The sequence below is a fragment of the Tachyglossus aculeatus genome, chromosome 8 (assembly GCF_015852505.1).
Source record: "Tachyglossus aculeatus isolate mTacAcu1 chromosome 8, mTacAcu1.pri, whole genome shotgun sequence".
Lineage (NCBI taxonomy): Eukaryota > Metazoa > Chordata > Mammalia > Monotremata > Tachyglossidae > Tachyglossus > Tachyglossus aculeatus.
The window spans coordinates 37,683,231-37,709,994 of record NC_052073.1 but is presented as its reverse complement, the minus strand read 5'-3'; the positions used below and the strand labels follow the sequence as shown (position 1 = coordinate 37,709,994).

Here is a 26,764-nt window from a genome sequence, read left to right as displayed (position 1 = left end):
TAGAACAGTGCTTTGAACATAGTAAGCGCTTAACAAATGCCATCATTATTATTATTACAAGGGAACCGAGGCCCAGAGAAGGGAAGCGACTGGCCCAAGGTTACACAGCAGACAGGCGGCAGAGCCAGAATTAGGGAAGCAGCATGGCTCAGTGGAAAGAGCACGGACTTTGGAGTCCAACTTGTACTTCCCAAGTGCTCAATACAGTGCTCTGCACACAGTAAGCACTCAATAAATACGATTGAATGAATGAGTCAGAGGTCATGGGTTCAAATCCTGGCTCTGCCACTTGTCAGCTGTATGACTTCGGGCAAGTCACTTAACTTACAGCAGTGTGGCTCAGTGGAAAGAGCACGGGCTTTGGAGTCAGAGGTCATGGGTTCGAATCCCAGCTTCACCACGTGTCCGCTGTGTGACCTTGGGCAAGTCACTTAACTTCTCGGAGCCTCAGTTACCTCATCTGTAAAATGGGGATGATGACTGTGAGCCCCACACGGGACAACCTGATCACCTTGTATCCCTCCCAGGGCTTAGAACAGTGCTTTGCACATAGTAAGTGCTTAACAAATACCAACATTATATTATTATTCTCTGGGCCCCAGTTACCTCTTTTGTAAAATGGGGATGAAGACTGTGAGCCCCGTGTGGGCCAACCTGATCACCCTGTAGCCCCCTAGAACAGTGCCTTGCACATAGTAAGCACTTAATAAATGCCATTATTAATTAATTAATTAACCCAGGTCATTCTGGCTCCCAAGCCCAGGCTCTACTCCCTAGGCCGGACTGCTTCTCTGAAACACTTAGCAAGAAACCCCTCCACCCCACTCGCCTTGGAGACCACCCTAAAACGCCCCACCCTGACGGACCACCGCCGAGAAGCCCCCCACCCCATTCCCAAGTTCCGGGCACCACTCCGCTCCCCTCCACTTCCTCTTTATTCCACACGTAATCGCCGACGTCCGTGCTAACGAGACCCCCCCTGCCCCCCCAGCCCCCATCACCTTGGGGGGCTGACCTCCCAAACCCCCTCCCTCTCCCTCCCCCCAAAATCCCGAGCGAGTCCTGGTGGATCCTGGGTCTGGCTGAGCGGGAGAGGAAGGGAAACCACAGCAGAGCGGGGCCTTCATCTTCCTCCTCCACGGACCACCCAAGTGAAAATTTAAAAAAATGGCCAAAGACAAAACGGTTCCTTCTTGCTCCCGGCCGCGTGGTGGGCCGGACGCCGGGCTCTGGCTCTGAGCGGGATCTTCGTCCATCGGGGACTAGCGCGTGGTCCTGGGGGGAGGGGAGCCAGGAGTGGGAGGGGGTCCGGCCGGGAGCCCGCTCTTTCCTCGCCGCGAAATCCCGCGCTGGAGGTTGGCGGGAGTCGGTCCGGGCCCTTCCCCGGACCACCAGGCAGCGGTCTCGGGGCACCCCCCCGAGGGGAACCGGCAGACCCCCGGCCGGCCGGCCCCACGGACCACCGATAGCCGGCCCGACAGAGACCCGCGCCCACCGCCCGTGCCACGGGCCTGTGGCAGGTCAGCGCCCGGAGGCCCTCCGGAGGGGAAAGCTGGGCTCCCCCGGCCGCCCGACGGGACCCTGGCACACGGAGCGGTGCCACGCTGGCCGATGCCCACTTCCCCGGGACTGAGGTCGGGCAACGTCGGGAGGGAGGGCCCCCCGGGTCTGAGCCAAACCGGAGGCTGCCAACGGGATGGAAGCAAGCCTGGAACGCCGCCATCCCGTGATTCCGGACCCCCCTACCGCCGGCTTTTGTCCGACACGGGGGCGGTTCTGCGGACTGCCCGCTCCCCGGGGCGCTAGCCAGAGCGTGAAGCGTGTGGTGCTGCGTGGGCAGACCCTCCCCCAGCCCTGATGGCGCTCTTCTGGATGCTCAGAGCCGTGGAGGCGGCCCCGCCTCGCCCGACTTGGACCGAGAGGCTTCCGGCCCCGGCCCTCGACTCCCTGGGGTCAAGGGGGTTTGGGGTTCCCGGCTGCCCGGCAGCTTCCACGATCCTCGGTGCCCATCCGTCAGTCTGTGGGGTCCGCTCCCGCCCCCTCCTCCCGCCGGCGGTGAGGGCTTTGGCCAGAGCAGGGGCCCGGAGGGGGTCAGGGAGGGGGACAGGACAACCAGCATGCTCTCGGCCGGAGACTCGCGGAGGCTCTTACTTGGGGAGGGGAGGGGGAGAGCGGTGCTCGTTAGGGAAGAGACGCCCCCCCTCCCCTCGGCGGGGAGGCGGGGGCGGTTAGCGCAGGGTCCTATACCTGGCCAGCCTGCTGCTCTGCTCCGCAGCCGACCTGCCGAGAGGAAAGAGCATTAGAGGTGGGGGACAGGACAGGACAGCAGGACGCAAGGCTGGGGGAGGCCAGGAGACCAGGAGAGGAGGGCAGGAGGCAGGAGAGGAGGCGAACCCGGGGATGAGGAGAGGAAGCTGGAGGAGGAGAGGAAGCCGATGGAGAGAAAAGAAGAGGAAGCCAGAGGAGATGAAAGGAAGCTGGGGACGAGAGGAGAGGAAGCTAGAAGAGAAGGAAGCCAGGGGAGGGGAGAGGAGAGGAAAAGCTGGGGAAGAGGAGAGGAAGCCAGGGGAGAGGAGAGGAAAAGCTGGGGAAGAGGAGAGAAAGCCAGGGAGGAGGAGAGGAAAAGCCGAGGAAGAGGAGAGAAAGCCACTGGGGAGGAAAGAAGAGGAAGCCAGGGAAGAGGAGACGAAAGGAAGCCAGAGAAGAAAGGAAGCCAGGGGAGAGGAGAGCAGCTCAGGAAGCAGAGAGGAGATGAAGCCTGGGAAGAGGAGAGGACAGGAAGCTGGGGGCGAGGAGAGAAAGGAAAGCTGGGGGACAGGAGAGGAGGAGGGCAGAAGGATGAGGAGAGGAAGAGGAAGAAAGAGGAGAGGAGGCGAGGCCGGGGGAGCTGAGCTACGACAACGTTGGCTTTCTGGCCCCAAGCAGCCCCTGCGACAACAGTAGAGCCCGAGGACGGTCCAGGCACCAGATTTAGCACTATTGAGGGGTCTTTTGAGGTTGAAGCCCCTCCTCTCCCCACGGGTCTGTGGCCGAGCTCCCGTGGGCCCCGACCCAGGCTGTAGAGCCCCTCGGGGGGCGGGACTGGAGGTGGGCCCTCTTGAAACAGCGTGGCGGCCCCATGGTCCACCGTCGACGGCCGACCCGCCGGGGAGAGCCTCGAAGGAGGGGGGCTCCCCTCGGGTGCAGCTCTGTGGGGCTCAGGGCCGGGCAGGGTGCCATGTGGCCGGGCGTGGACCTCCCCTGCCCAGGGCCGAGGCCGGGGGAGCCCAGGTAGTCAGCCCTACTTCCGGGGCCCACCTGTGGGCAAATCACGTCCCTCAGGCTGAGGGGTTCGGGCTCCAGTCTCCCTTCAAGGCGCTACCACGGCTCCCCAGGACCCTGACTGGGCGGACCGACCCTCTGTTTCCAGCGGGAGATTCCCAGACCCCCTCTGCCGGGAAGCGCAATCCGTCCCCAGACCCTGCCCCATCACTGGTGCTCACCCCGCGGGGCCGCCGAGGCTCCGCCGTCCTTCCTCTGGCACGTGGCCCTGTGGCTGATGCCTGCCATTTGCCCCCGACTCCGCTGAGCCTCGGTGGGCTTTGCGGGGGGCCGCACACGGCTCCGTGCCAGCCCTGCCCGATGCGGGGGTGGCAACCGCCCACCCGCCCCTCTCACCTCTTGACGGCTTTGTGGGCCAACATCCTGTTTCCGGCCAGGAAGGTGACGCTGCCCAGCAGGGCCAGGAACTTCAACGTCTGGAACATGTTCAGCTGCGTCCAGTACACGTACATGAGGCCCAGCGTGGCTGAAACGAGACCGTGGCCCCGTCAGGTGCCGCGGACAGACCGCCATCCATCGATCCATCCTACCCACTGAGCGCTTGTTGCGCATAGAGCAACGGACTGAACGCTCCGCAGAGGACGATACGTAGCAAATAATCCCGTCTCTGCCACTTAGCGGCAATAATAGTTGTGTAGTTTGTTAGGTGCTTATTATGTGTCAGGCCCCGTACTAAGCGCTGGGGTGGAGACAAGCAAATTGGGTTGGACACAGTTCCTGTCCCACAGGGGGCTCGCAGTCTTACCCCCATTTGACAGATGAGGGAACTGAGGCCCAGAGAGGGAAAGTGACTTGCCCAAGGTCACACGGCAGACGTGGGGCAGGGCCGGGATGAGAACCCAGGGCCTTCTGATTCCCAGGCCTGGGCGCAAGCCACTAAGCCACGTTGCTTATGCTCAGCCGTGGCTGACAGGTAACAACCAATCCATCACTGCTATTTACTGAGCGCTTACTGCGGGCAGAGCACTGGTTTGAGCGCTTAGCAGAGGACGACGCATAACGAATGATCTCGGCTCGGCCTCTCGTGAGCCAGGTGACCTCGGGAGAGTCGCTTCACCACGCCTTGGCTCCCTCGTCTTGGAAAATCGGGATGGAGGCCGTGAGCCTCACGTGGGACAGGGAGGGGTGTCCAACACGATGAGCCTGGATCTCCCCCTGCGCTCAGTACAGTGCCTGGCACCTAGGAAGTGTGGCTACAGCCCGGGCCTGGGAGTCAGAAGGTCCTGGGTTCTAATCCCGGCTCCGCAACTGGTCTGCTGTGTGACCCTGGGAAAGTCACTTCACTTCTCTGGGCCTCAGTTCCCTCCTCTGTCAAATGGGGATGGAGACCGTAAGCCCCACGTGGAACACGGACTGTGTCCAACCTGATTAGCTCGCGTCTCCCCGGGGCTTAGTACGGGGCCTGGCACATAGTAGGCGCTTAAATACCGTAAGGAAAAATAAGTAAATAATAACGATAGCATTTATTAAGTGCTTACTATGTGCAAAGCACTGTTCTAAGTGGTGGGGAGGTTACAAGGTGATCAGGTTGTCCCACGGGGGGGTTTACAGTCTTAATCCCGATTTTACAGATGAGGCGCAGAGAAGTTAAGTGACTTGCCCAACTCTCACACACAAACCCCCGCCACCGGCCGGGGTGTGGGCGTCCGGCGGGGAGGGGTCAGTGGGAAGGCGCCGACGAGATAAACAGCGCCATTAATAGGGGCGGGGGGGATAATGGACGGCTGTTCTAGTTGGGGACCAAAACAACTCCCGGGGCTGGAGCGATGGGCGAAGGTGGCCCTATTAAGTCATTATGGCTAATAGCCCGGGGGTCCAGGGGCGGGCGGACGTGCGTCAGAGCGGGGGGCTGAGTGCAGGGGATGGGGAGGGGGGCGTCTGGGGCTGACCTGCGTGTCCCAGGTGAAAGACGATAGTACTGGGGGCCAGGCTCAGGTTGGAGACGTTGGCGCCGATGCGGATCCACTTAGGGGTGGGCGCGGGACCACGGACGGACGGACCCATCGGGGCCGGAGAGATGGGAAGAGGCGGGCAGAGAGAGAGAGACGGAGACAAGGAGGCAGACACGGAAACAAAGACAGAAAGGCAGAGAGAGAGAGAGAAACAGAGACAAAGAGACAGAAGCAGGCAGAGACAAACAGAAGGAAACAGACGAAGAGACAGATGCAGGCAGAGACAACGAGAAAGGCCGACACAGAGGCGAGCAGAAACAGAGACAAAGAGACATATGTAGGCGAAGAAGGGCAAAGACAGGAAACAGAGACAGAGATGAACGGAAACAGATACCAACAGAGACAGAGGCGAACAGAAACAGAGACAGAGATGAAGAGAAATGGAGACAGACAGAGCCGGAAGCAGACGGAAACCAAGACACACCGAAAGAGACAAAAAGAGGCAGAAACAAGAGACAGAACCAGAAACAGAGACGGAAACAGAGACAAACAGAACCAAGACATACGGACAGAGACAAAAAGAGGCAGAAGCAAGAGACAGAGCCAGAAAACGAGACAGAACCAAGACACACCGACAGAGACAAAAAGAGGCAGACACAAGAGACAGAGACAGAAACAGAGAGACAGGACCAAGATACACCGACAGAGATAAAAGGGGCAGAAACAAGAGCCAGAGCCAGAAACAGAGACAAGGAGCCAGAAACCGAGACAAACAGAACCAAGACATACCGACAGAGACGAAAAGAGGCAGAAACAAGAGACAGAGCCAGAAACAGAGACAAAGAGCCAGAAACAGAGACAAACAGGACCAAGACACACCGACAGAGACAAAAAGATGCAGAAACAAGAGCCAGAGCCAGAAACAGAGACAAAGAGACAGAAACCGAGACAAACAGAATCAAGACACACCGACAGAGACAAAAAGAGGCAGAAACAAGAGACAGAGCCAGAAACAGAGACAAAGAGACAGAAACCGAGACAAACAGAATCAAGACACACCGACAGAGACGAAAAGAGGCAGAAACAAGAGACAGAGCCAGAAACCGAGACAGACAGAACCAAGACACACCGACAGAGATAAAAGGGGCAGAAACAAGAGCCAGAGCCAGAATCAGAGCCAGAAACCGAGACAGACAGAACCAAGACACACCGACAGAGATAAAAGGGGCAGAAACAAGAGCCAGAGCCAGAATCAGAGACAGAAACAGAGACAGACAGGACCAAGACACACCGACAGAGACAGAGAGAGGCAGAAACAAGAGCCAGAGCCAGAAACAGAGACAAAGAGCCAGAAACAGAGACAAACAGAACCAAGACAAGACAGAGACAAAAACAAGCAGAAACAAGAGACAGAACCAGAAACAGAGACAAAGAGCCAGAAACAGAGACAAGCAGAACCAAGACAGAGACCCAGACACAGCAGACGGCAACCAGAGACAGAGCCAGAAACAGAGACAAAGAGGCAGAAACACAGAGACAGACACGGAGAGAGACAAAGTGAGAGGAAGATAGTCCAATTTCCCCCAGGCCCTCCCCCGTCACCACTGCCCGGTTCCCCAGCCTCCTGCTGTCGACCCCAGCGGCCCGGCCTATACGTGTAGCACAATCTCCGCGCAGAGGGGAGGTCTTTTAGACTGTGAGCCCACTGTTGGGTAGGGACTGTCTCTATATTCATTCATTCAATCGTATTTATTGAGCGCTTACTGTGTGCAGGGCACTGTACTAAGCGCTTGGGAAGTACAAGTTGGCAACATCTAGAGACGGTCCCTACCCAACAACGAGCTCACGGTCTAGAGGGGGAGACAGACATTAATACAAACAGGTAGCACAATAAATTACAGATAGATACATAGGTGCTGTGGGGAGTCACTCATTCAATCGCATTTATTGAGCGCCCACTGTGTGCAGGGCACTGTACTAAGCGCTTGGGAAGTACAAGTTGGAAACACAGAGAGACGGTCCCTTTTCATCCCCGCTTTCCAGACGAGGGAACTGAGGCAGGGAGAAGTGAAGTGACTTGTCCGAGGTCACAGGGCAGAGCGTGCCCCCCCAGCCCCTATATGTTGCCAACTTGTACTTCCCAAGCGCTTAGTACAGTGCTCTGCACACAGTAAGCGCTCAATAAATACGATTCATTCATGAGGAGCCCGGGGGAGAGATCGCGGGAGGGGAGCGGGGCTCGGCTGCTGGCCTGCGGGGTGAGCCCCCCGACCTCTTCGTCTTTTTACAGACGAGGGTGCTGAGGCCCAGAGAAGTCAAGTGACTCGCCCAAGGTCACACAGCAGACAAGTGGCAGAGGCGGGATTGGAACCCTTGGCTTCCAAGCCCGTACTCTATCCATGCTGCTTCCCTTTATCTCCCCTGGCACACAGTAAGCGCTGGACAAATACCACTCTAACAGTGCTCTGCACACAGTGGGCGCTTCTCTAGACCGTCAGCTCGTGGTGGGGAGGGAACATGGCCACCAATTCTGTTATAATAATAATAATAATAATAATGATGGTATTTGTTAAGCGCTTTCTATGTGCAAAGCACTGCTCTAAGTGCCGGGGGGATACAAGGTGAGCAGGTTGTCTCACCGGGGGCTCACAATCTTCATCCCCATTTTCCAGATGAGGTCACTGAGGCCCAGAGACGTGAAGTGACTTGCCCAAAGTCACCCAGCTGACAAGGGGCGGAGCCGGGATTTGAACCCGTGACCTCTGACTCCAAAGCCCGGGCTCTTGCCACTGAGCCACGCTGCTTCTCTTACGGTCCTCTCCCAGACGCTTTCTACAGTGCTGTGACCGTAGTAAGCGCTCCACTAGACTGTAAGCTCCTTGTGGGCAGGGAACTGGTCTGACTCGCCCAAGTGCTTAGTACAGTGCTCTGAACGCTCCTCTAAACTGTCAGCTCCTTGTGGGCAGAGAATGTGTCTCCCCACCCTGTTATCTTGGACTCTCCCCGGCGTTTAGTACAGTGCTCTGCACACAGCAGGCATTCCTCTAGACTGTCAGCTTGTTGTGGGCATTGTTACACTGTCTACTGTTATACTGTAGTCTCCCAAGCGCTTAGTACAGTGCTCTGCACACAGTCAGCGCTCAATCAATACCCTGATTGATTGATTAGTGTCCCAGAGACTGTATACTATCAGCTCGTTGTGGGCAGGGAATGAATGTGTCTGCTTATTGGTCTATTAACCTCTCCCAAGCGCTTAGTACAGTGCTCTGCACACAGTCAGCGCTCAATCAATACCCCGACTGATTGACTGATTAGCAGCCCAGAGACTGTACACTGTCAGCTCATTTTGGGAAGGGAACATGTCTGCTTATTGGTCTGTTATCCTCTCCCAAGCGCTTAGTACAGTGCTCTGTACACAGTCAGCGCTCAATCAATACCCCGACTGATTGACTGATTAGCAGCCCAGAGACTGTACACTGTCAGCTCGCTGTGGGCACGCAACGTGTCTGCTTATTGGTCTCTTGTCTTCTCCCAAGAGTTCAGTCCAGTGCTCTGCACACTGCTCAGTGGAAAGAGCCCGGGCTTTGGAGTCCGAGGTCACGGGTTCAAATCCCCGCTCTGCCAATTGCCAGCTGTGTGGCTTTGGGCAAGTCACTTCCCTTCTCTGCGCCTCAGTGACCTCATCTGGCAAATGGGGATGAAGACTGGGAGCCCCCCGTGGGACAACCTGATCACCTTGTAACCTCCCCAGCGCTTAGAACGGTGCTTTGCACATAGTAAGCGCTTATTATTATTATTGTTATTATTACATTCGCGTGACTGACTGCCCAGCCGTGCCCGACTCCTCTGGGGTGGCATTAATCGATCCATCCCTGCTGAGTATCGATCGCGTGCCTTGTGTGTGCCCCTCCCCACCCCCCGGGGGGTCACCCGAGGGTCCCGCTGGTGGCCTCCGGCTACTCACCAGGATGAAGAGCAGCAGCAGCGGGGAGAGGACGAGGGCAGTGAAGGTGGCGGACAGTGCCGCGGGGGGCCTCTTCTCCGGCTCCCTGAACAGGTGCTGGCGGTGGGACGGCCACCGTCACAAGACGCGCCCCGTCCCCATCCCGAAGCCCCCCATCCCGCCCATCCCTGCCCCGTTGAGGGCCTGGTTTGCCGTGGGATTCATTCGTCCCATGGCATTCATTGAGCGCTTTCTGCGTGCGGAGCACTGGGCTAAGCGCCGGGGAGAGCACGATAGGACAATAAACGGACGCATTCCCTGCCCACAGCGAGCTCACGGTCGAGACGGGGGTGAACAGACGTCGATAAATGAGGGATGTGGATGTAATAATTATAATGATGATGGCATGTTAAGCGCTTACTATGTGCAAAGCACTGCTCTAAGCGCTGGGGGGGATGCAACGTGATCAGGTTGTCCCATGTGGGGCTCACAGTCAATCCCCATTTTACAGATGAGGTAACCGAGGCTCGGAGAAGTTAAGTGACCGGCCCAAGGTCACACAGCAGACGTGGCGGAGCCGGGAATCGAACCCATGACCTCTGACTCCAAAGCCCGGGCTCTTTCCACTGAGCCACGCTGCTTCATGTAAGCGGTGTGGGGCTGGGAGTGGGGGGATGAAGAAAGGGAGCCGGTTAGGGTGATGCAGAAAGGAGGGGAAGAGGAATGGGGGGATCAGTCAGGGAAGGCCTCTTGGAGGAGGCAGGCTTTCAATAAGGCTTTGAAGAGGGGAGAGCAGTGGGAATTGAGGAGGACGGGCGTCCCAGGCCAGAGGAGGGACGCGGGCGAGGGGTCGGTGGCGGGACAGACGAGATGGAGGGACAGGGAGAAGGTTGGCGTTAGAGGAGCCAAGTGGGCAGGCAGGGCTGGAGGAGGAGAGCAGCGGGGGGACGGCGGAGGATGGGTGGGTAGTGCCGCGCCTCACCCCTCCACCACTGTCCCCCGGGGACCCACCTGGATCTCCTGTTTCGGGGTGAAGAGGTTCTTGGCCAGGACGGTGGAAGGGGCGTCCTCCTCGGGGAACTTCACCACCACGTCGGCCTGGGCACGTGGGGCACAGACAGAGAGAGTCCGTCTGAGCCGGGGAGTGCCAGCCACCCTCACCCCTTCCCCCTTTCCCCTCCCCTTGGGGGATTCCCAGACCACCCCCTGCCCCACGGCTGCAGTTGGTCACTCAGTCAATCGTATGCACTGAGCGCTTACTGTGTGCAGGGCACTATACTATGTATACTAAGTATTCTATTTATTTTATTTTGTTAGTACGTTTGGTTTTGTTCTCTGTCTCCCCCTCTTAGACTGTGAGCCCACTGTTGGGTAGGGACTGTTTCTATATGTTGCCAATTTGTACTTCCCAATAGTACAGTGCTCTGCACACAGTAAGCGCTCAATAAATACGATTGATGATGATGATGATGATGGGAGAGTCCGATATAATAATAATAATAATAATGACATTTACTAAGCGCTTACTATGTGCAAAGCCCTGTTCTAAGTGCTGGTGAGGTTACAAGGTGATCAGGTTGTCCCACAGAGGGTTTACAGTCTTCATCCCCATTTTACAGACGAGGGAACTGAGGCCCAGACAAGTGACTTGCCCAAAGTCACACAGCTGACAATTGGCGGAGTCGGGATTTGAACCCATGACCTCTGACTCCAAAGCCCGGGCTCTTTTCCACTGAGCCACGCTGCTTCCCTGATGTAACAAATGTAAGACAGATTCCCTGCCCACAGCAAGCTCACAGAGTCCAGAGGGGGAGATGGATGTGCCTTTCCAGCAGTCAGCGGGCTACTCATGTTTTCTGAGCTCTTACTGTGTGAAGAGCACTGTACTAAACGCTTGGGAGATTTCGGTCTAACAATGTAATGATGTAAGACACATTCCCTGCCCACAACGAGCTCAGAGTCCAGAGGGGGAGACAGCCTGGCTCAGTGGCAAGAGCCCGGGCTTGAGAGTCAGAGGGAGTGGGTTCTAATCCCGGCTCCGCCACCCGTCTGCTGTGTGACCTTGGGAAAGCCACCTCACTTCTCTGGGCCTCAGTCCCCTCATCTTTAAAACGGGGATTAAGACTGTGAGCCTCATCTGGGACAAACTGATGACCCTGTATCTGCCCCAGAGCTTAGGACGGTGCTTGGCACACAGTAAAGCGCTTCACAAATATCATCATCATAAATACTAAGCGCTTAGTACAGTGCTCTGCACATAGTAAGCGCTCAATAAATACGATTGATGATCATCATCCCTTCAATTCTCTGCGCCTCAGAGACCTCATCTGTCAAATGGGGATGAAGACTGTGAGCCCCACGGGGGACAACCTGACCACTCCGCATCTGCCCCAGCGCTTCGAACAGTGCTCGGCACATAGTAAGCGCTTGGCTCAGTGGGAAAGAGCCTGGGCTTTGGAGTCCGAGGTCATGGGTTCAAATCCCCGCTCCGCCAATTGCCAGCTGTGTGGCTTTGGGCAAGTCACTTCCCTTCTCCGAGCCTCAGTTCCCTCACCTGTAAAATGGGGATGAAGACTGTGAGCCCCCCGTGGGACAACCTGATCACCTTGTAACCTCCCCAGCGCTTAGAACAGTGCTTTGCACATAGTAAGCGCTTAATAAATGCCATCATTAATATTATTATTACCAAATACCATCATTATCACTATGATTATTATTTCTTAGAGGCCAGTCAGCCAGCACACCCGATGTACGGAGCGCTTTCAGTGCGTGGAGCGCTGTACTGAGCGCTGGCTTTCCGGGAGCCCCCGGCGCGGCCGGCCACCCACCACGTTCCAGAGGATGGGGTTGTCCAGGGTGGCGTCCCCGACGATGAGGTGGAGGGCGTAGGTCCCGGAGGCGGAGTTGAACTCGCTCTTCCTCTCGGACGTGTCCAGCTCGAACCGGTAGACGTTCCTGCTGTCCGGCTCCGCCACGAACACCACCTCCTGTCCCGTCCTCTGGTTCAGCAGGCGGACGAACGTCTGACGGGACACGGGGGAACGGCGGGGGGGGAGGGTGAGGACGGGACCCCCGTGGGGGAGACCCCTCGCCACCCCCCTGGAACGCTCTTTCCTTAGTGGTATCTGTTAAGCGCTTACTTCTGTACCTAGCAGTAATTTTATTTTGTAGTTTTAGAGAAGCGGTGCGGCTCAGTGCCGAGAGCCCAGGCTTGGGTTCTAATTCCGGCTCTGCCACTTGTCAGCTGTGTGACCTTGGGCGAGCCACTTCACTTTTCTGGGCCTCAGTTCCCTCATCTGTAAAACAGGGATGAAGACGGCGAGCCCCACGCGGGACAACCTCATCACCTTGAATCTCCCCCAGCGCTTACAACAGTGCTCGGCACACAGTAAGCGCTTAACAAATACCGTTAATTATCATTATTTTCTTGATTTATATTGATGTCTGTCTCCTCCCGCCCCCAGACTGTGAGCTGGTTGTGGGCAGGGACTGTCTCTCTTTATTGCTGAATTGTACCTTCCCAAGGGCTTAGTCCAGTGCTCTGCACACAGTAAGTGCTCAACAAAAATAATAATGATGACATTTATTGAGCGCTTGTTATGTGCCAAGCACTGTTCTAAGCGCTGGAGAGATTACAAGGTGATCAGGTTGTCCCACGGGGGGCTCACAGTCTTCATCCCCATTTGACAGATGAGGGAACCGAGGCATAGTGAAGTTAAGTGACTTGCCCAAAGTCACACGGCTGACAATTGGCAGAGCCGAAATTTGAACCCATGACCTCTGACTCCAAAGCCCGGGCTCTTTCCACTGAGCCACGCTGCTTCTCAACAAATGTGATTGAATGAATGAATGAATATATGCCCGGCACTGTTCTGAGAACTGGGGGAGATTCAGGCTCATCCGGTTGGACATAGCCCCGGTCCCACAGGGGGCTTACAGTTCTAATCCCCATTTTACAGAAGAGGGAACTGAGGCCCACAGAAGTGAAGCGGCTTGCCCAAGGTCACACAGCAGCGGCAGAGCTGAGATAATAAATAATAATAATGATGGCATTTATTAAGCGCTTACTATGTGCAAAGAACGGTTCTAAGCACTGGGGAGGTTACAAGGTGATCAGGTGGTCCTACGGGGTCTCACGGACTTCATCCCCATTTGACAGATGAGGGAACTGAGGCCCAGAGAAGCGAAGTGACTTGCCCAAAGTCACCCAGCTGACATGTGGCGGAGCCAGGATTTGAACCCATGACCTCCGACTCCAAAGCCCGGGCTCTTTCCACTGAGCCACGCTGCTTCTCTATTAGAACCCAGGTCTTTTGGACACCCAAGTCCAGGCTCTTTCCACTAGGCCGTGCTGCTTCCCGGCTGACAGCTCCGGGCGGGACAGGGTCTGTGTCTGGGAAGCAGCGTGGCTCAGTGGAAAGAGCCCGGGCTTTGGAGTCAGAGGTCATGGGTTCAAATCCTGGCCTCACCGATTGTCAGCTGTGTGACTGGGCGAGTCACTTCACTTCTCTGTGCCTCAGTTCCCTCGTCTGTAAAATGGGGATTAAGACTGTGAGCCCTCCGTGGGTCAACCTGATCGCCTTGTACCTCCCCAGCGCTTAGAACAGTGCTTTGCACATAGTGAGCACTTAATAAATGCCATTATTATTATTATTAGCTGGTATCTACCCCAGCATTTAGAACAGTGTTTGACGCATAATAAGCGCTTAACAAATACCCTAAAAAAGGGAAAAACTGGGAACAGGACGGGCTGGCTTCCTCTTCCTCGGGCCCACGTGGCTAACCCGGCCGGTTTCCCAGCGAGTCCCGGGGCGGGCGCCTCTCCTGACCTGGTGCGGGGTGAGCTCGGCCCCGGTGTTCTGGTCGACCAGCTGGAAGGACAGGGCGAAGTTCTGGTGGCTGTCGGCGATGAACGAGCCCTTGGCCTTGGCCGGGTGGGCCACCCTGAGGAGGAGGAGGCGGTGGGCGTTTCCACAGGAAGAGTCCGTGCCCGGTCAGCGGGGACCCGCCCCGCCCGCCCGCCCCCGCCCCGGTCCCCCCGGGGCCTCACCGGGTGGTTTTGGGCGCGATGCTCTGGTCCTTGTCGACGGTGGACAGGTCCACGTTGGCGATGCCCACCTCGGTGGACACCTTGACCTGCAGCTGCAGAGGGGCCCCAGAGAAAACGTCGGGGATGGCCGAGGCGGGACCCCCTGCCACCCGACGAGGGAAGGGAAGACCCCCAGCTCGGGGGAGGAAGGGTCCGCCCGTGGGGACCCCGCTTTCCCCCTCCTGCCCCTCTGGGCCCGCCGGGACTGGGGGAGGGACCGGGGTCCCCCGCCTCGATGGTGACACCCCACTTCTGGACCCCCTTCCCTGTGCGACTGAAGGGGAGCCTCCCACCCATCCAGGGATGCTCAACGCCTCACGGGGGGCCCGGGGATGGCCAAAAACCCAACCCTTCCTGCTCCAACTCCCCCCTCTATATCAATCGGTGAAATTTACTGAGCGCTTACTATGCGCAGAAGACTGTACTGAGCGCTCGGGGGAGGCCAAATCAACAGAAGTCTACAAAGTCATTCAGTTCAGGTCAACTCACTCCTCAAGAACCTCCAGGGGTTGCCCATCCACCTCCACATCAGAGACTGGTCACGCTCAATCCCCTCGCCCCCTCCCACCTCACCTCACTGGTCGTCTACTCCAGCCCGGCCCGCACACTCGGCTCCCCTAATGCCATCCTTCTCCCTGCCCCTCCGCCTCGTCCATCTCGCCGCCGACCTCTCGCCCACGTCCTGCAACGCCCTCCTTCCTCAAATCCCACAGACGATGACTCTCCCCCATTCAAAGCCTCATCGGAGGCCCATCTCCTCCTCCCAGAGGCCTTCCCTGACTGCACCCTCCTTTCCTCTTCTCCTCCTCCCAGAGGCCTTCCCTGACTGCACCCTCCTTTCCTCTTCTCCCCCTCCCTTCTGCATCGCCCCGACTCGCTCCCTTTCTTCATCTCCCCTCCCAGCCCCACACCGCTTGTCTCCATACCTGTCTTTATTTCTATTCGTGTCCATCTCCCCCTCTAAATTGTAAGCCTGTCGTGGGCAGGGAACGTATCAGTTTATCGCTATAACGGACGCTCCCAAGGACAGTGCTCCGCACAAAATAAGCACTCGAAAAATACGACTGAACAGTAAAGATGGTATTTGTTAAGCGCTTACTAAGCGCCGAGCACTGACTGAACGAATCACTATCATCATTAATGATGATAATAACTATTATGTTAAATAATAATGACTATTATTATTAACAAGCAGCACAATATAATGGATTCATTCAATCGTACCTATCGTATTTATACGATAGATTTATACGATAGATGGATAGAGTAAGGGCCTGGGAGTTGGAAAATCATGGCTTCTAATCCCAGCTCCACCACGTCTGCTGTGTGACCCTGGGCAAGTCACTTCACTTCTCTGGGCCTCAGTGGCCGCTTCTGCATAAAAATGGGGATTAAGACTGTGTGGGACAGGGACTGCGTCCAATCTGGTTAGCCTCCATCGACCCCAGCGCTTAGAACAGTGCTTGGCACGAGTTAAGCGCTAACAAGTGCCATCATTATAGAGAAGCAGCGTGGCTCAGTGGAAAGAACACGGGCTTTGGAGTCAGAGGTCATGGGTTCGAATCCCAGCTCCGTCACGTCTGCTGTGTGACCCTGGGCAAGTCACAACTTCTCTGAGCCTCAGTTCCCTCATCTGTAAAATGGGGATTAAGACTGTGAGCCCCACGTGGGACAACTTGATCACCTTGTATCCCCCCCCAGCGCTGGACTGTGAGCCCACTGTTGGGTAGGGACCGTCTCTATATGTTGCCAACTTGTACTTCCCAAGCGGTTCTGCACACAGTAAGCGCTCAATAAATACGACTGGATGAATGAACAGTGCTCTGCACATAGCAAGCGCTTAACAAATGCCATCAAAATTATTATTACTAATACAACGGCTTCGGGGCCGACCAAGGGGTCTGTTAAGTGCCCACCTCCACGGCGCTGGCGATGTAACGGCCGTCGCCTTCCACTCTAATGGAGAAGTCGTAATAGCCGCTGGCCGGTTTGACGCTCATGAAGTCGAGGGTGAAATCGTCCCTGTGGGCAAGAGTCAGGTGACCTGGGGTTGCCCCGCAGCCCACCCGGGGTGGGGGGGGAAGGCCCCTCGCCCACCGCCCTCATCAGGGAAGCGGTGCGGCCTCTTGGCTGAAGCCCGGGAGTTGTAAGGCCATGGGTTCTAATCCCGGCTCCGCCGCGAGTCCGCCGTGCGGCCTCAGCCAGGCCGCTTCGCTTCTCCGGGCCTCGGTTCCCTCATCTGGAAGACGGGGATGAAGCCCGGGAGCCCCGCGTGGGACGGGGACTGGGTCCAACCCGATTTGCTTGGATTCACCCCGGCGCTTAGTACGGTGCCCGACACATTGTAAGCGCGTAGCAAATGCCCCCATCGTAGGAGAGAGCCGGGCGTCACGGAGGCCCGGGACGGAATCGGGACCCGCCCCCGCCGCGTCCCCGGGCGTTACCCGGCCTTGGCGAACGTGGTTTGCTGCAGGACGGTGGCTTTGGTGGACGCCAACTTGGCGTGTTCCAGCTTGACGGTGGCCTGGGCCAGGGGTCGCGACAGGACGTCGGTCACTTGGAGCTAGACGGAAAACCAGGGTGACTGGCGGCGGGGGGCCGGACGGCCCGAGTAGGGGCTCAATAAATACTACCGATACGTTGCCACCTCCTTGGGGGCAGAGATTCTCTCTTCTAGGTGTACTGGACTCTCCCAGGTGGTCAGTTCAGTGCTCTGCACACGAGGTAGGTGCTCAGTAAATACTAAAGGGGGATGGGGGGGGAGGCTGCCCGTACCCGGAGCACGGGCTGATGCTGGGCGACGGTGGGCGGGCCGTGGGGCGTGAGGACGACGGGCAGGTGGAAGCGGTTGTGGGCGAGGGCGGCGGCGGCGGCGGCCACGGCGAAGGCCTCGGGCAGGGCCTCCCAGCGCTTCTTGCTGAAGATGGCGTTCGCCAACTGGACCACTTGATCCTGAAAGGCAGGCGGACCCCCGCACCGCCCCGGGACCCCCGCCCCGTCAGAGTCCAGGCCCCAGCCCCCTGCTCCGCCCCCTCTGCCGGCCCGGGAGCCGGGGGACCTGGGTTCTAATCCCGGCTCCGCCACTCATCCACTGGGTGCCTTCTCTTAGAGAAGCAGCGTGGACTAGTGGGTAGAGCCCGGGCCTGGCTTCTCATCCTAAAAGTCTCATCTTTTAGACTGTGAGCCCACTGTTGGGTAGGGACTGTCTCTATATGTTGCCAATTTGTACTTTCCCAAGCGCTTAGTACAGTGCTCTGCACATAGTAAGCGCTCAATAAATACGATTGATGATGATGATGATGATGATCCTGGCTCTGCCACTGTCTGCTGGGTGACCTTGGGCTAGTCACTTCCCTTCTCTTAGAGAAGCAGTGTGGCCTAGTGGACGGAGGTCGGGCCTGGGAGTTGGAAGGACATGGGTTCTAATCCTGGCTCCATTCCTTGTCTGTTGTGGGACCTTGAGCCGGTTACTTTACTTCTCTTAGAGAAACACTGGCCTAGTGGATACAGTGCAGGGCTGGGAGTCAGAAGGATCTGGATTCTAATTCCGACTCTGCCACTCGTCTGCTGGGCAAACTTGGGCGAGTACTTCCCTTCTCTTGGAGAAACACCGGCCTAATTGGCCTTGGTACAGGGGCTGGCATGTTGCAAGCGCTTAACAAACACCACATTAAAATGAAATAATATAAAAAGTCAGGTCCTCTGATTCCCAGGCCCGGGCTCTTTCAGCTAGGCTGCACGGCTCCTGGATAATAACCGTGCTGTTGGTTAAGTGCTCTCTACGGGCCGAGCGCTGTGCTAAGCGCCGCTCTATCTGCTCGAACGCGGTCCCCGTGGGATGGAGTGTGGGGATTCTGGGGGGCGGGAGGGCTCACCCGTAAGCGTCTGCCGGTCGGTCCCACCCCCCCTGCTGCCGTCAATCAATCAATCAATCAATCGTATTTATTGAGCGCTGTGTGCAGAGCACTGTACTAAGCGCTTGGGAAATACAAGTTGGCAACATATAGAGACAGTCCCTACCCACCAGTGGGCTCACAGTGTCGCCCCCAGGCCCCGGGGAAGACAAGATTCCGTCACCCTCCGGGCCAGGGCGTTCTCCCGGGAGTCTAACCCGGATCCTTCCCACTGCGGGGCCACCCGCGCCCGGTACCTCCTTGATGGGTGGCTCGGCTCCCACGTGGTCGGAGAGCCGGTAGGTGGCTGCGACGAAGAGGGCCGTGGTCTCCAGCCCCTCCTCGAATTGCAGGTAGACGCCCCCCAGGTCATCGAGGCGGGCCACCAGGTCCTGGCAGGGGGTGACACCCACCACGTGCGCGTTCAGACCCACCAGATGGGCACCCCCTGCCCACCAAGAGCCGGAAGGGGGACTACTTCGAGCGGGCAGGAATGGGGGGAGAAGGGGCCCGTGTGCCGCCCCCCAACCAGGGGTGAGACCCAAGATGGTGAGCGATCCCCAAGGTTACCTCGATCTCCTCCACGATCCCGCTGAGATCCGCTTCCTGGGAGAGGTAGGCGGCCGTCTCCAGGGCGTGGACCGCCCTGCCGGGAGAGAGGGGGGACAGGGAATGTCGGGGGGGGGGGGGGGGCGAGCAGAGCGGGGGCCCGCCCAAGCGCTGTGGCCTAGTGGGTAGAGCCCGGAGGACCTGGGTTCAAATCCCGGCTCGATCGCTCATCTGCTGAGGGGTCTTGGACAAATTGTTTCACCTCTCAGAGAGAGACACAGAGAAAGAGTTGGGTGGGTGAGACACCCCTCTGGGAGAGACTGAGACACACACACGGAAATAGAGGTGGGTGAGCGAGACACGGAGACAGCCAGGTGGATGAGCCCCTCCTCACTCATTCATCTATTCGATCGTATTTATTGAGCGCTTACCGTGTGCCAAGCACTGTACTAAGTGCTTGGGAAAGAACAATACAACAATAAACGCTGACATTCCCTGCCCGCAACGAGCTAGAGAAAGAGATTGAGAGACGCCACCCGACACAAGGGGGAAGTCCCAGGGAGACATTCACAGAAATCATCAGGTGGGTGAGACAGAGAGATGGAAGGAGATGAGGCGACGGGGAGGAGTGGGTGTCTCTCCCCCAGCGAGGGTGGACCGGGGAGACGTCTCCGAGCCCTCCCTCTCGGCCCTCCCGGGCCCGGGGCCCCTTACGCCATGACGCTCTCTTCCTTGGCGAGGCGGGCGGCCAGGGCGGCCAGGGCTTCTCGGGGGGCGAGCGGGAGGGCCAGGCCGGCCAGGGCCCCCGCCGCGTGGTGGATCTGGGCCGACGGAGACTCCTCGCCGACCGCCGCCACCAGCAGGTCTTTCGTCTCGTTCGAGATGGTCAGCTGGGAGACACGCCCCGGGACCCGGGGGGTCAGCTTCCCCCTGACCGCCCCCGTCCCCGTGGGCGGCAAGGGGGGGCACCCCCCTAAGACTTCATGCTGCTGCCCGGATTATCTTTGTCCAGAAACGCTCTGGGCATATTACTCGGCTCCTCAATAATCTCCAGCGGCTACCGATCAATCTGCGCACCAGGCAGAAACTCCTCACCCTGGGCTTCAAGGCTGTCCATCATCTCGCCCCCTCCTACCTCACCTCCCTTCTGTCCTTCTCCAGCCCAGCCCGCACCCTCCGCTCCTCCGCCGCTAATCTCCTCCCCGTACCTCGTTCTCGCCCGTCCCGCCATCGACCCCCGGCCCACGTCATCCCCCGGGCCTGGAATGCCCTCCCTCTGCCCATCCGCCAAGCTAGCTCTCTTCCTCCCTTCGAGGCCCTTCTGAGAGCTCACCTCCTCCAGGAGGCCTTCCCACACTGAGCCCCTTCCTTCCTCTCTCCCTCGTCCCCCTCTCCATCCCCCCCATCTTACCTCCTTCCCTTCCCCACAGCACCTGTATATATGTTTGTACATATTTATTACTCTTTATTTATTTTACTTGTACATATCTATTCTATTTATTTTATTTTGTTAGTATGTTTGGTTTTTTTTTTCTCTGTCTCCCCCTTTTAGACTGTGAGCCCAGTGTTGGATAGGGACTGTCTCTGTATGTTGCCAATTTGTACTTCCCAAGCGCTTAGTACAGTGCTCTGCACATAGTAAGCGCTCAGTAAATATGATTGATTGATTGATTAAGACGTCCACCGCCGTCAAGGCCAAGAGAACGAGACCCTTGTGGTTCTCTGGATACCCGTGGGACTCCCGGTCTGGACTGGATCAGGCGCCTAATCAGCGCTAAGCGCCGTGGCACACACTAGAAGCGCTTAGTACAGTGCCAGCCACATAATAAGCCCCTAACAGTATTCTTACTACTACTACTGGATCGGCCTCAGCGCTTAGTAAAGGAATACACAGGGGCTTGCGCCCCCCGGGCAGCTCGGCGGGGGGGTCCGGGGACCCCCCGACTCACCTGACAGTTGGGCAGGGCTTGGCTGGCCTGGGCGGCGTAGAACAGAGAGTCCACGCTGGTGGGGTCCAGGTTCGAGCGGATGAAGGTGCAGGCTTCCTGGAGGAAGAAGCCGCACGGGGTGACGGGCAGATCGGCTCCATCCGCCCGTCGACCCGACACGGGGGATTTGCGCGGCACCTACTGCGAGCAGGGTGCTGTACTGAGCGCTTGGGAAAGTCCTATCAAGTAGCTAAAATCCCCGTCACGTGGAGTGATGGTATTTGAGCGCCTACCGTGTGCAGAGCACTGTACTGAGCGTTTGTTAAAGTCCCCAGGGAGCGCACAATCTATCCATAGATGGTATCTGAGCACCTACTGTGTGCAGAGCACCATACTGAGAGCTTGGGTGAGTTCAAAGCCTTGTTGCAGGTACATCTCCTCCAAGAAGCCTTCCCTGACTGCACCCTCCTTTCCTCATAATAATAATAATGATGATGGCATTTGCTAAGCGCTTACTATGTGGCAGGCACTGTTCTAAGCGCTGTGGGGGGAATACAAGGTAATCAGGTTGTCCCACGTGGGGCTCACGGTCTTAATCCCCATTTTATAGATGAGGCAACTGAGGCTCAGAGAAGTTAAGTGACTTGCCCAAGGTCACACAGCAGATACATGGCAGGATTGGAACTGGCTCATCTCCCACTCCCTTTCTTCATCCCCCCTCCCAGCCCCACACAACTTATGTCCACAACTGTAAATTAATTTATTTCTGCTCACGTCCATCTCCCCCTCTACAATGTCATCTCCTTGTGGGCAGGGAATGTGTCTTCCACCTCCAATTTATTGGACTCTCCCAAGCGCTTAGTACAGCGCTCTGCACAGAGTAAGCACTCAGCAAATACCACTGGTGGACTGATTTATAGGTGGACTGATTTATGTTAACGTCCATCTCCCACTCTAGACGCTCAGCGTGTCATTCGTCAGGGAACGTGTCTGCTAATTCTGTTGGGCCGGACTCTCCCAAGCGTTCAGTCCACTGCTCAGCACAAGGTAAGCGCTCAATACATACCACTGATTAGTTGGTTGTCCTCTAGATTGTCATCTCATTGTGGGCAAGGAACACGTACTGGACCCTCCCAAGCGCGAAGTCCAGCGCTCAGCGGTCAATAAATACCCCCGACTGACTGATGCAATATAATCAGAACACGTGAGCCCACTGTTGGGTAGGGACTGTCTCTTTATGTTACCAACTTGTACTTCCCAAGCGCTTAGTACAGTGCTCTGCACACAGTAAGCGCTCAATAAATAAATACGATGGACAAGCCTTTGCCCTCCAGGAGTTCACCACCTGCCAATCAGCAGTATTTACTGAGCGCCCATCTCCTGTACCGAGCGGCCGGGAGAGTGGCATGGAGTGAGCGGATGTCGGGACCGTCTCTATATGTTGCCAACTTGTACTTCCCAAGCGCTTAGTACAGTGCTCTGCACACAGTAAGCGCTCAATAAATACGATTGATGATGATGTCATCAGGTCGGCATGGAGATCTGGGGTGTCGGATGCTGGATCGGACTCTCCCAAGTGCTTAGTTAGGGCGCTGCACAGAGCAGGCGCTCAGTCAATCAATCAATCGTATTTATTGAGCGCTTACTGTGTGCAGAGCACTGTACAGTGCTCTGCACACAGTAAGCGCTCAATAAATACGACTGAATGAATAAATAGGACAATGAACAAATGGGAGCCGTGGAGCAGCAGGGGGAAGGGGGACTTTCTGGCTCCCGCGGCCCCTCACCTGGGCGTCGGGCGTCCGGAGTCCGAGCTTGCTGAGCGCCACGACGGAGTAGTAGGCGGCTTCCAGGTCGGGGAAGGGGCGGCGGAGGAAGGCTGCCCGGAGGCGGTCCACGTCCGGCTTCGTCAGGTGGTGGCTGGGAACCAGGAGCGCCCGGCACACGGCCGCCAGCCCCAGGGCCCAGACCAGGGCCACGCCGCGCCCGCCTGCGGGGACACGGACACGGCGGGCTCCGTCAGTGCCGTCCGTTAAGCGCTTACTACGTGCGAAGCAATCGATCGATCCATCAATCGCATTTACTGAGCGCTCACTGGGTGCAGAGCACTGGACTGAGCGCTTGGGAAGTCCAAGTTGGCAACACCTAGAGACGGTCCCTGCCCAACGGTGGGCTCACAGTCGAGAAGGGGGAGACGGAGAACAAAGCCCCCGGTGATGAGTTTCTGTTCGATGCACAGGTGGGTAACCATCGGAGAAGTAGGGAAACGGGTGGGAAGTTACAGACTCTCACAGGAGGCTGGGGTAATCCAGAGAAACTGAGGCACCTCAGCTCTGCAGGCCCCCACCTGACCTCTGACCTCCCACCACGACACCGTTCTAAGCGCTGGGGGGGACACAAGGCGATCAGGTTGTCCCACGTGGAGCTCACAGTCTTCATCCCCATTTTCCAGATGAGGGAACTGAGGCCCAGTGAAGTGACTTGTCCAAAGTGGAGGAGCCGGAATTAGAACCCAGCACCTCTGACTCCCAAGCCCGGGCTCTTTCCTCTGAGCCACGTTCCAAGCACTTAGTACAATGCTCTGCACACAGTAAGCGCTCAGTAAATACGACTGAATGAAAAATGAACCAATTACTACTAACACTGTAGTACCCTCTCCCCAGAGATTAGGGCAGCGCTTTGCACACAGTAGGCACCCAATTATTACTAAGATTGTAATAATAATAATGACGGTATTTCTTAATGAGGTTCAAATCCCGGCTCCGCCAATTGTCAGCTGTGTGACTTTGGGCATGTCACTTTACTTCTCTGTGCCTCAGTTCCCTCATCTGGAAAATGGGGATGAAGACTGTGAGCCCCCTGAGTGACAACCTGATCACCTTGTAACCTCCGCAGCGCTTAGAACAGTGCTTTGCACATAGTAAGCGCTAAATAAATGCCATTATTATTAGTATTATTCACTTATTATGTGCCAGGCACTGTTCTAAGCACTGGGGTGATCACAAGGTGATCAGGTTGCTTTGCACGTAATGCCATCATTATTTATTTATCATGATTTGGGCACCCTCACCCCAGCACTTAGGCAGTGCTCTGCACACGGTATCAACCAATCAATGGTATTTATTGAGCGCTCCCTCTGTGCAGAGCACTGTACTAAGCGCTCGTGAGGGTCCAGTCACTACCACAATTTGCGCGCCCTCTCCCCAGCGCTTAGAGCAGTACTCTGCACACAGTATCAACCAATCAATTCATTCATTCATTCAATCGTATTTATTGAGCGCTTACTGTGTGCAGAGCACTGTACTAAGCGCTTGGGAAGTACAAGTTGGCAACATATAGATACGGTCCCTACCCAACAGTGGGCTCACGGTCTAGAAGGGGGAGACAGACAACAAATCAAAACATATTAACAAGATAAGTAGAAATAAATATGTACAAATGAAATAGAATAATAAATGCGTACAAACATACATACAGGCGCCGTGGGGAGGGGAAGGAGGTAAGGCGGGGGGGATGGGGAATCAATGAATCAATGGTATTCATTGAGCACTCTCTCTGTGCAGAACACTGTACTAAGCGCCCACGAGAGCCCAATACATCAGGAAGCGACCAGTCACTACTACAATTTGGTCGCCCTCTCTCAAGCGCTCAGAGCAGTCCTCTGCACACAGTATCAACCAATCAATGGTATTTACTGAGCGCTCCCTCTGTGCAGAGCACTGTACTAGGCGCTCGTGAGGGTCCAATACATCAGTAGGCGACCAGTCACTTCCACTATTTGGGTGCCCTCTCCCCAGCGCTTAAGGCAGTGCTCTGCACACAGTATCAATCAATCAATGGCATTTATTAGTAAGCACTTAACAAATACCATCATCATTATTATTCATTGAGCACCTCCTCTATGCAGAACACTGTACTAGGCGCTCGCGAGAGTCCAGTACATCAGGAGGCTGTGAGCCCTTCTAGACTGTGAGGCCACTGTCGGGTAGGGCCCGTCTCTAGAGGTTGCCAACTTGGACTTCCCAAGCGCTCAGTACAGTGCTCTGCACACAGTAAGCGCTCAATAAATACGGTTGATTGATTGATTGAGGCGACCAGCCACTACCACTATTTGGGCGCTTATGGCAGTGCTCTGCACACAGTATTAACCAATCAATGGTATTTATTGAGCGCTCCCTCTGTGCAGAACACTGTACTAAGCGCTCGCGAGGGTCCAATACATCAGGAGGCGACCAGTCACTTCCAAGATTTGGGTGCCCTCTCCCCAGCGCTTAAGGCAGTGCTCTGCCCACAGTATCAACCATCATCATCATCATCATCAATCGTATTTATTGAGCGCTTACTATGTGCAGAGCACTGTACTAAGCGCTTGGGAAGTACAAATTGGCAACATCTAGAGACAGTCCCTACCCAACAGTGGGCTCACAGTCTAAAAGGGGGAGACAGAGAACAAAACCAAACATACTAGAAAAGTAAAATAAATAGAATAGATATGTACAAATTAAATAGAGTAATAAACATGTACAAACATATATACAGGTATATACATATATATACATGTATACATATATACAGATTGATTGGAGAAGCATTGTGGCTCAGTGGAAAGAGTCCGGGCTTTGGAGTCAGAGGTCATGGGTTCAAATCCCGGCTCGGCCCCTTGTCAGCCGTGTGACTTTGGGCAAGTCACTTCACTTCTCTGGGCCTCAGTTCCCTCATCTGGAAAATGGGGATTAAGACTGTGAGCCCCATGTGGGACAACCTGATTACCCTGTAGCCTCCCCAGCGCTTAGAACAGTGCTTTGCACAAAGTAAGCGCTTAATAAATGCCATCATCATTATTATTATTATACAGGTGATGTGGGGAAGGGAAGGAGGTAAGATGGGGGGATGGAAAGGGGGGCGCTCAATAAGTACGACTGATTGATTGAGGCGACCAGCCACTACCACTATTTGGGGGCCCTCTCCCCAGCGCTTATAATAATAATAATAATAATGGCATTTGTAAAGCGCTTACTATGTGCAGAGCACTGTGCTAAGCGCTGGGGGTGGATACAAGGTGATCAGGTTGTCCCACGTGGGGCTCCCAGTCTTCATCCCCATTTCACAGCTGAGGGAACTGAGGCCCAGAGAAGTGAAGTGACTTGCCCAAGGTCACACAGCAAGGTCACCCATGACCTCTGACCCCCAAGTCCGGGCTCTTCTCCACTGAGCCACAGCTGCTCCTCTCCTCTTATGGCAGTGCTCTGCACACAGTAGCAACCCATCAGTGGTATTTATTGAGCGCTCCCGATGCATTCATTCAGTAGTATTTACTGAGCGCTCCCTCAGGGCCCAGCACTGTACTAAGCGCTCGAGGCAGTCCAATACAGCAATCAATCAATCAATCGTATTCATTGAGCGCTATGTGCAGAGCACTGTACTAAGCGCTTGGGAAGTACAAATTGGCAACACATAGAGACAGTCCCTACCCAACAGTGGGCTCACAGTCTAAAAGGGGGAGACAGAGAACAGAACCAAACATACCAACAGAATAAAATAAATAGGATAGAAATGTACAAGTAAAATAAATAAATAAATAAATAAATAGAGTAATAAATATGTACAACCATATATACATATATCCAGGTGCTGTGGGGAAGGGAAGGAGGTAAGGCGGGGGGATGGAGAGGGGGACGAGGGGGAGAGGAAGGAAGAAGGGGCTCAGTCTGGGAAGTCAGCAAAATCCAATCCAATCCAAAAATCCAATACAACAAAAGGCGCACGACGCCCTCTCCCCAGCGCTTTGGGCAGTGTTGTGCACACAGTAGGCGCTCAGGTAGTAGCACTGCCAGGCTGAATGGCCGCCATCGCTCCCCCCCCCAGAACCCAGGCCCCAAGGCCTCACCACAGGCCGCCATGGCTCCCTTGACGTCACTTCCGGCGTCCCCTCAGAGCCACTGCCGCTTTTGAGGGCCGGACCCAACCAAACCTCCGACGAAAAGGGGGGGAGCCCGGGGAGCAAGAGCGCCTCTCCACAGGGAGGAATTCCACCTCAGATCGCCTAGCCTTATCTTAAAGAGAATTAAATTCCTCATAGAAGTGGGGAATTGGCTTTGTTTTGTCGGGAATGTCTGACTTTTCTTCCCAGAGGGATCCGTTCCCCCCCT

General features: G+C 56.1%; 1 protein-coding gene across 3 annotated transcripts; it reads right to left on the bottom strand.

The window, feature by feature from the left end:
- Window positions 1–1,175: 1,175 nt before the first annotated feature.
- On the bottom strand, window positions 1,176–26,546 carry RPN2 (ribophorin II). Of its 3 annotated transcripts, none has more exons than XM_038750224.1 (18): window positions 26,503–26,546; window positions 22,403–22,605; window positions 20,637–20,732; window positions 19,402–19,577; window positions 18,709–18,784; window positions 18,396–18,530; window positions 17,021–17,197; window positions 16,690–16,808; window positions 16,162–16,267; window positions 14,207–14,298; window positions 13,986–14,100; window positions 11,985–12,179; window positions 10,168–10,254; window positions 9,178–9,273; window positions 5,211–5,286; window positions 3,658–3,787; window positions 2,248–2,280; window positions 1,176–1,275 (listed from the first exon to the last, which is right to left on the bottom strand). In XM_038750224.1, the coding sequence occupies exons 1-18, from the start codon at window positions 26,513–26,515 to the stop codon at window positions 1,263–1,265; spliced, it is 1,938 nt and encodes a 645-aa protein (XP_038606152.1). In that variant the 5' UTR covers window positions 26,516–26,546; the 3' UTR covers window positions 1,176–1,262. The 3 variants fall into 3 exon arrangements, 2 of the variants coding, with proteins under 2 accessions (XP_038606152.1, XP_038606153.1); XR_005452131.1 differs by having other exon boundaries at window positions 1,211–1,275; window positions 2,152–2,280; XM_038750225.1 differs by lacking the exon at window positions 2,248–2,280 and having other exon boundaries at window positions 26,503–26,545.
- Between the last annotated feature and the right edge of the window lie 218 nt (window positions 26,547–26,764).

Excerpts from the sequence above, each read along its gene's own strand:
- RPN2 (XM_038750224.1), bottom strand. Across the intron at positions 17,198-18,395 it reads CCGAGCCACCCATCAAGGAG|GATCAAGTGGTCCAGTTGGC; the intron begins GTACCGGGCGCG and ends CCTGCCTTTCAG. Across the intron at positions 9,274-10,167 it reads CCCCGAAACAGGAGATCCAG|CACCTGTTCAGGGAGCCGGA; the intron begins GTGGGTCCCCGG and ends TCCCACCGCCAG.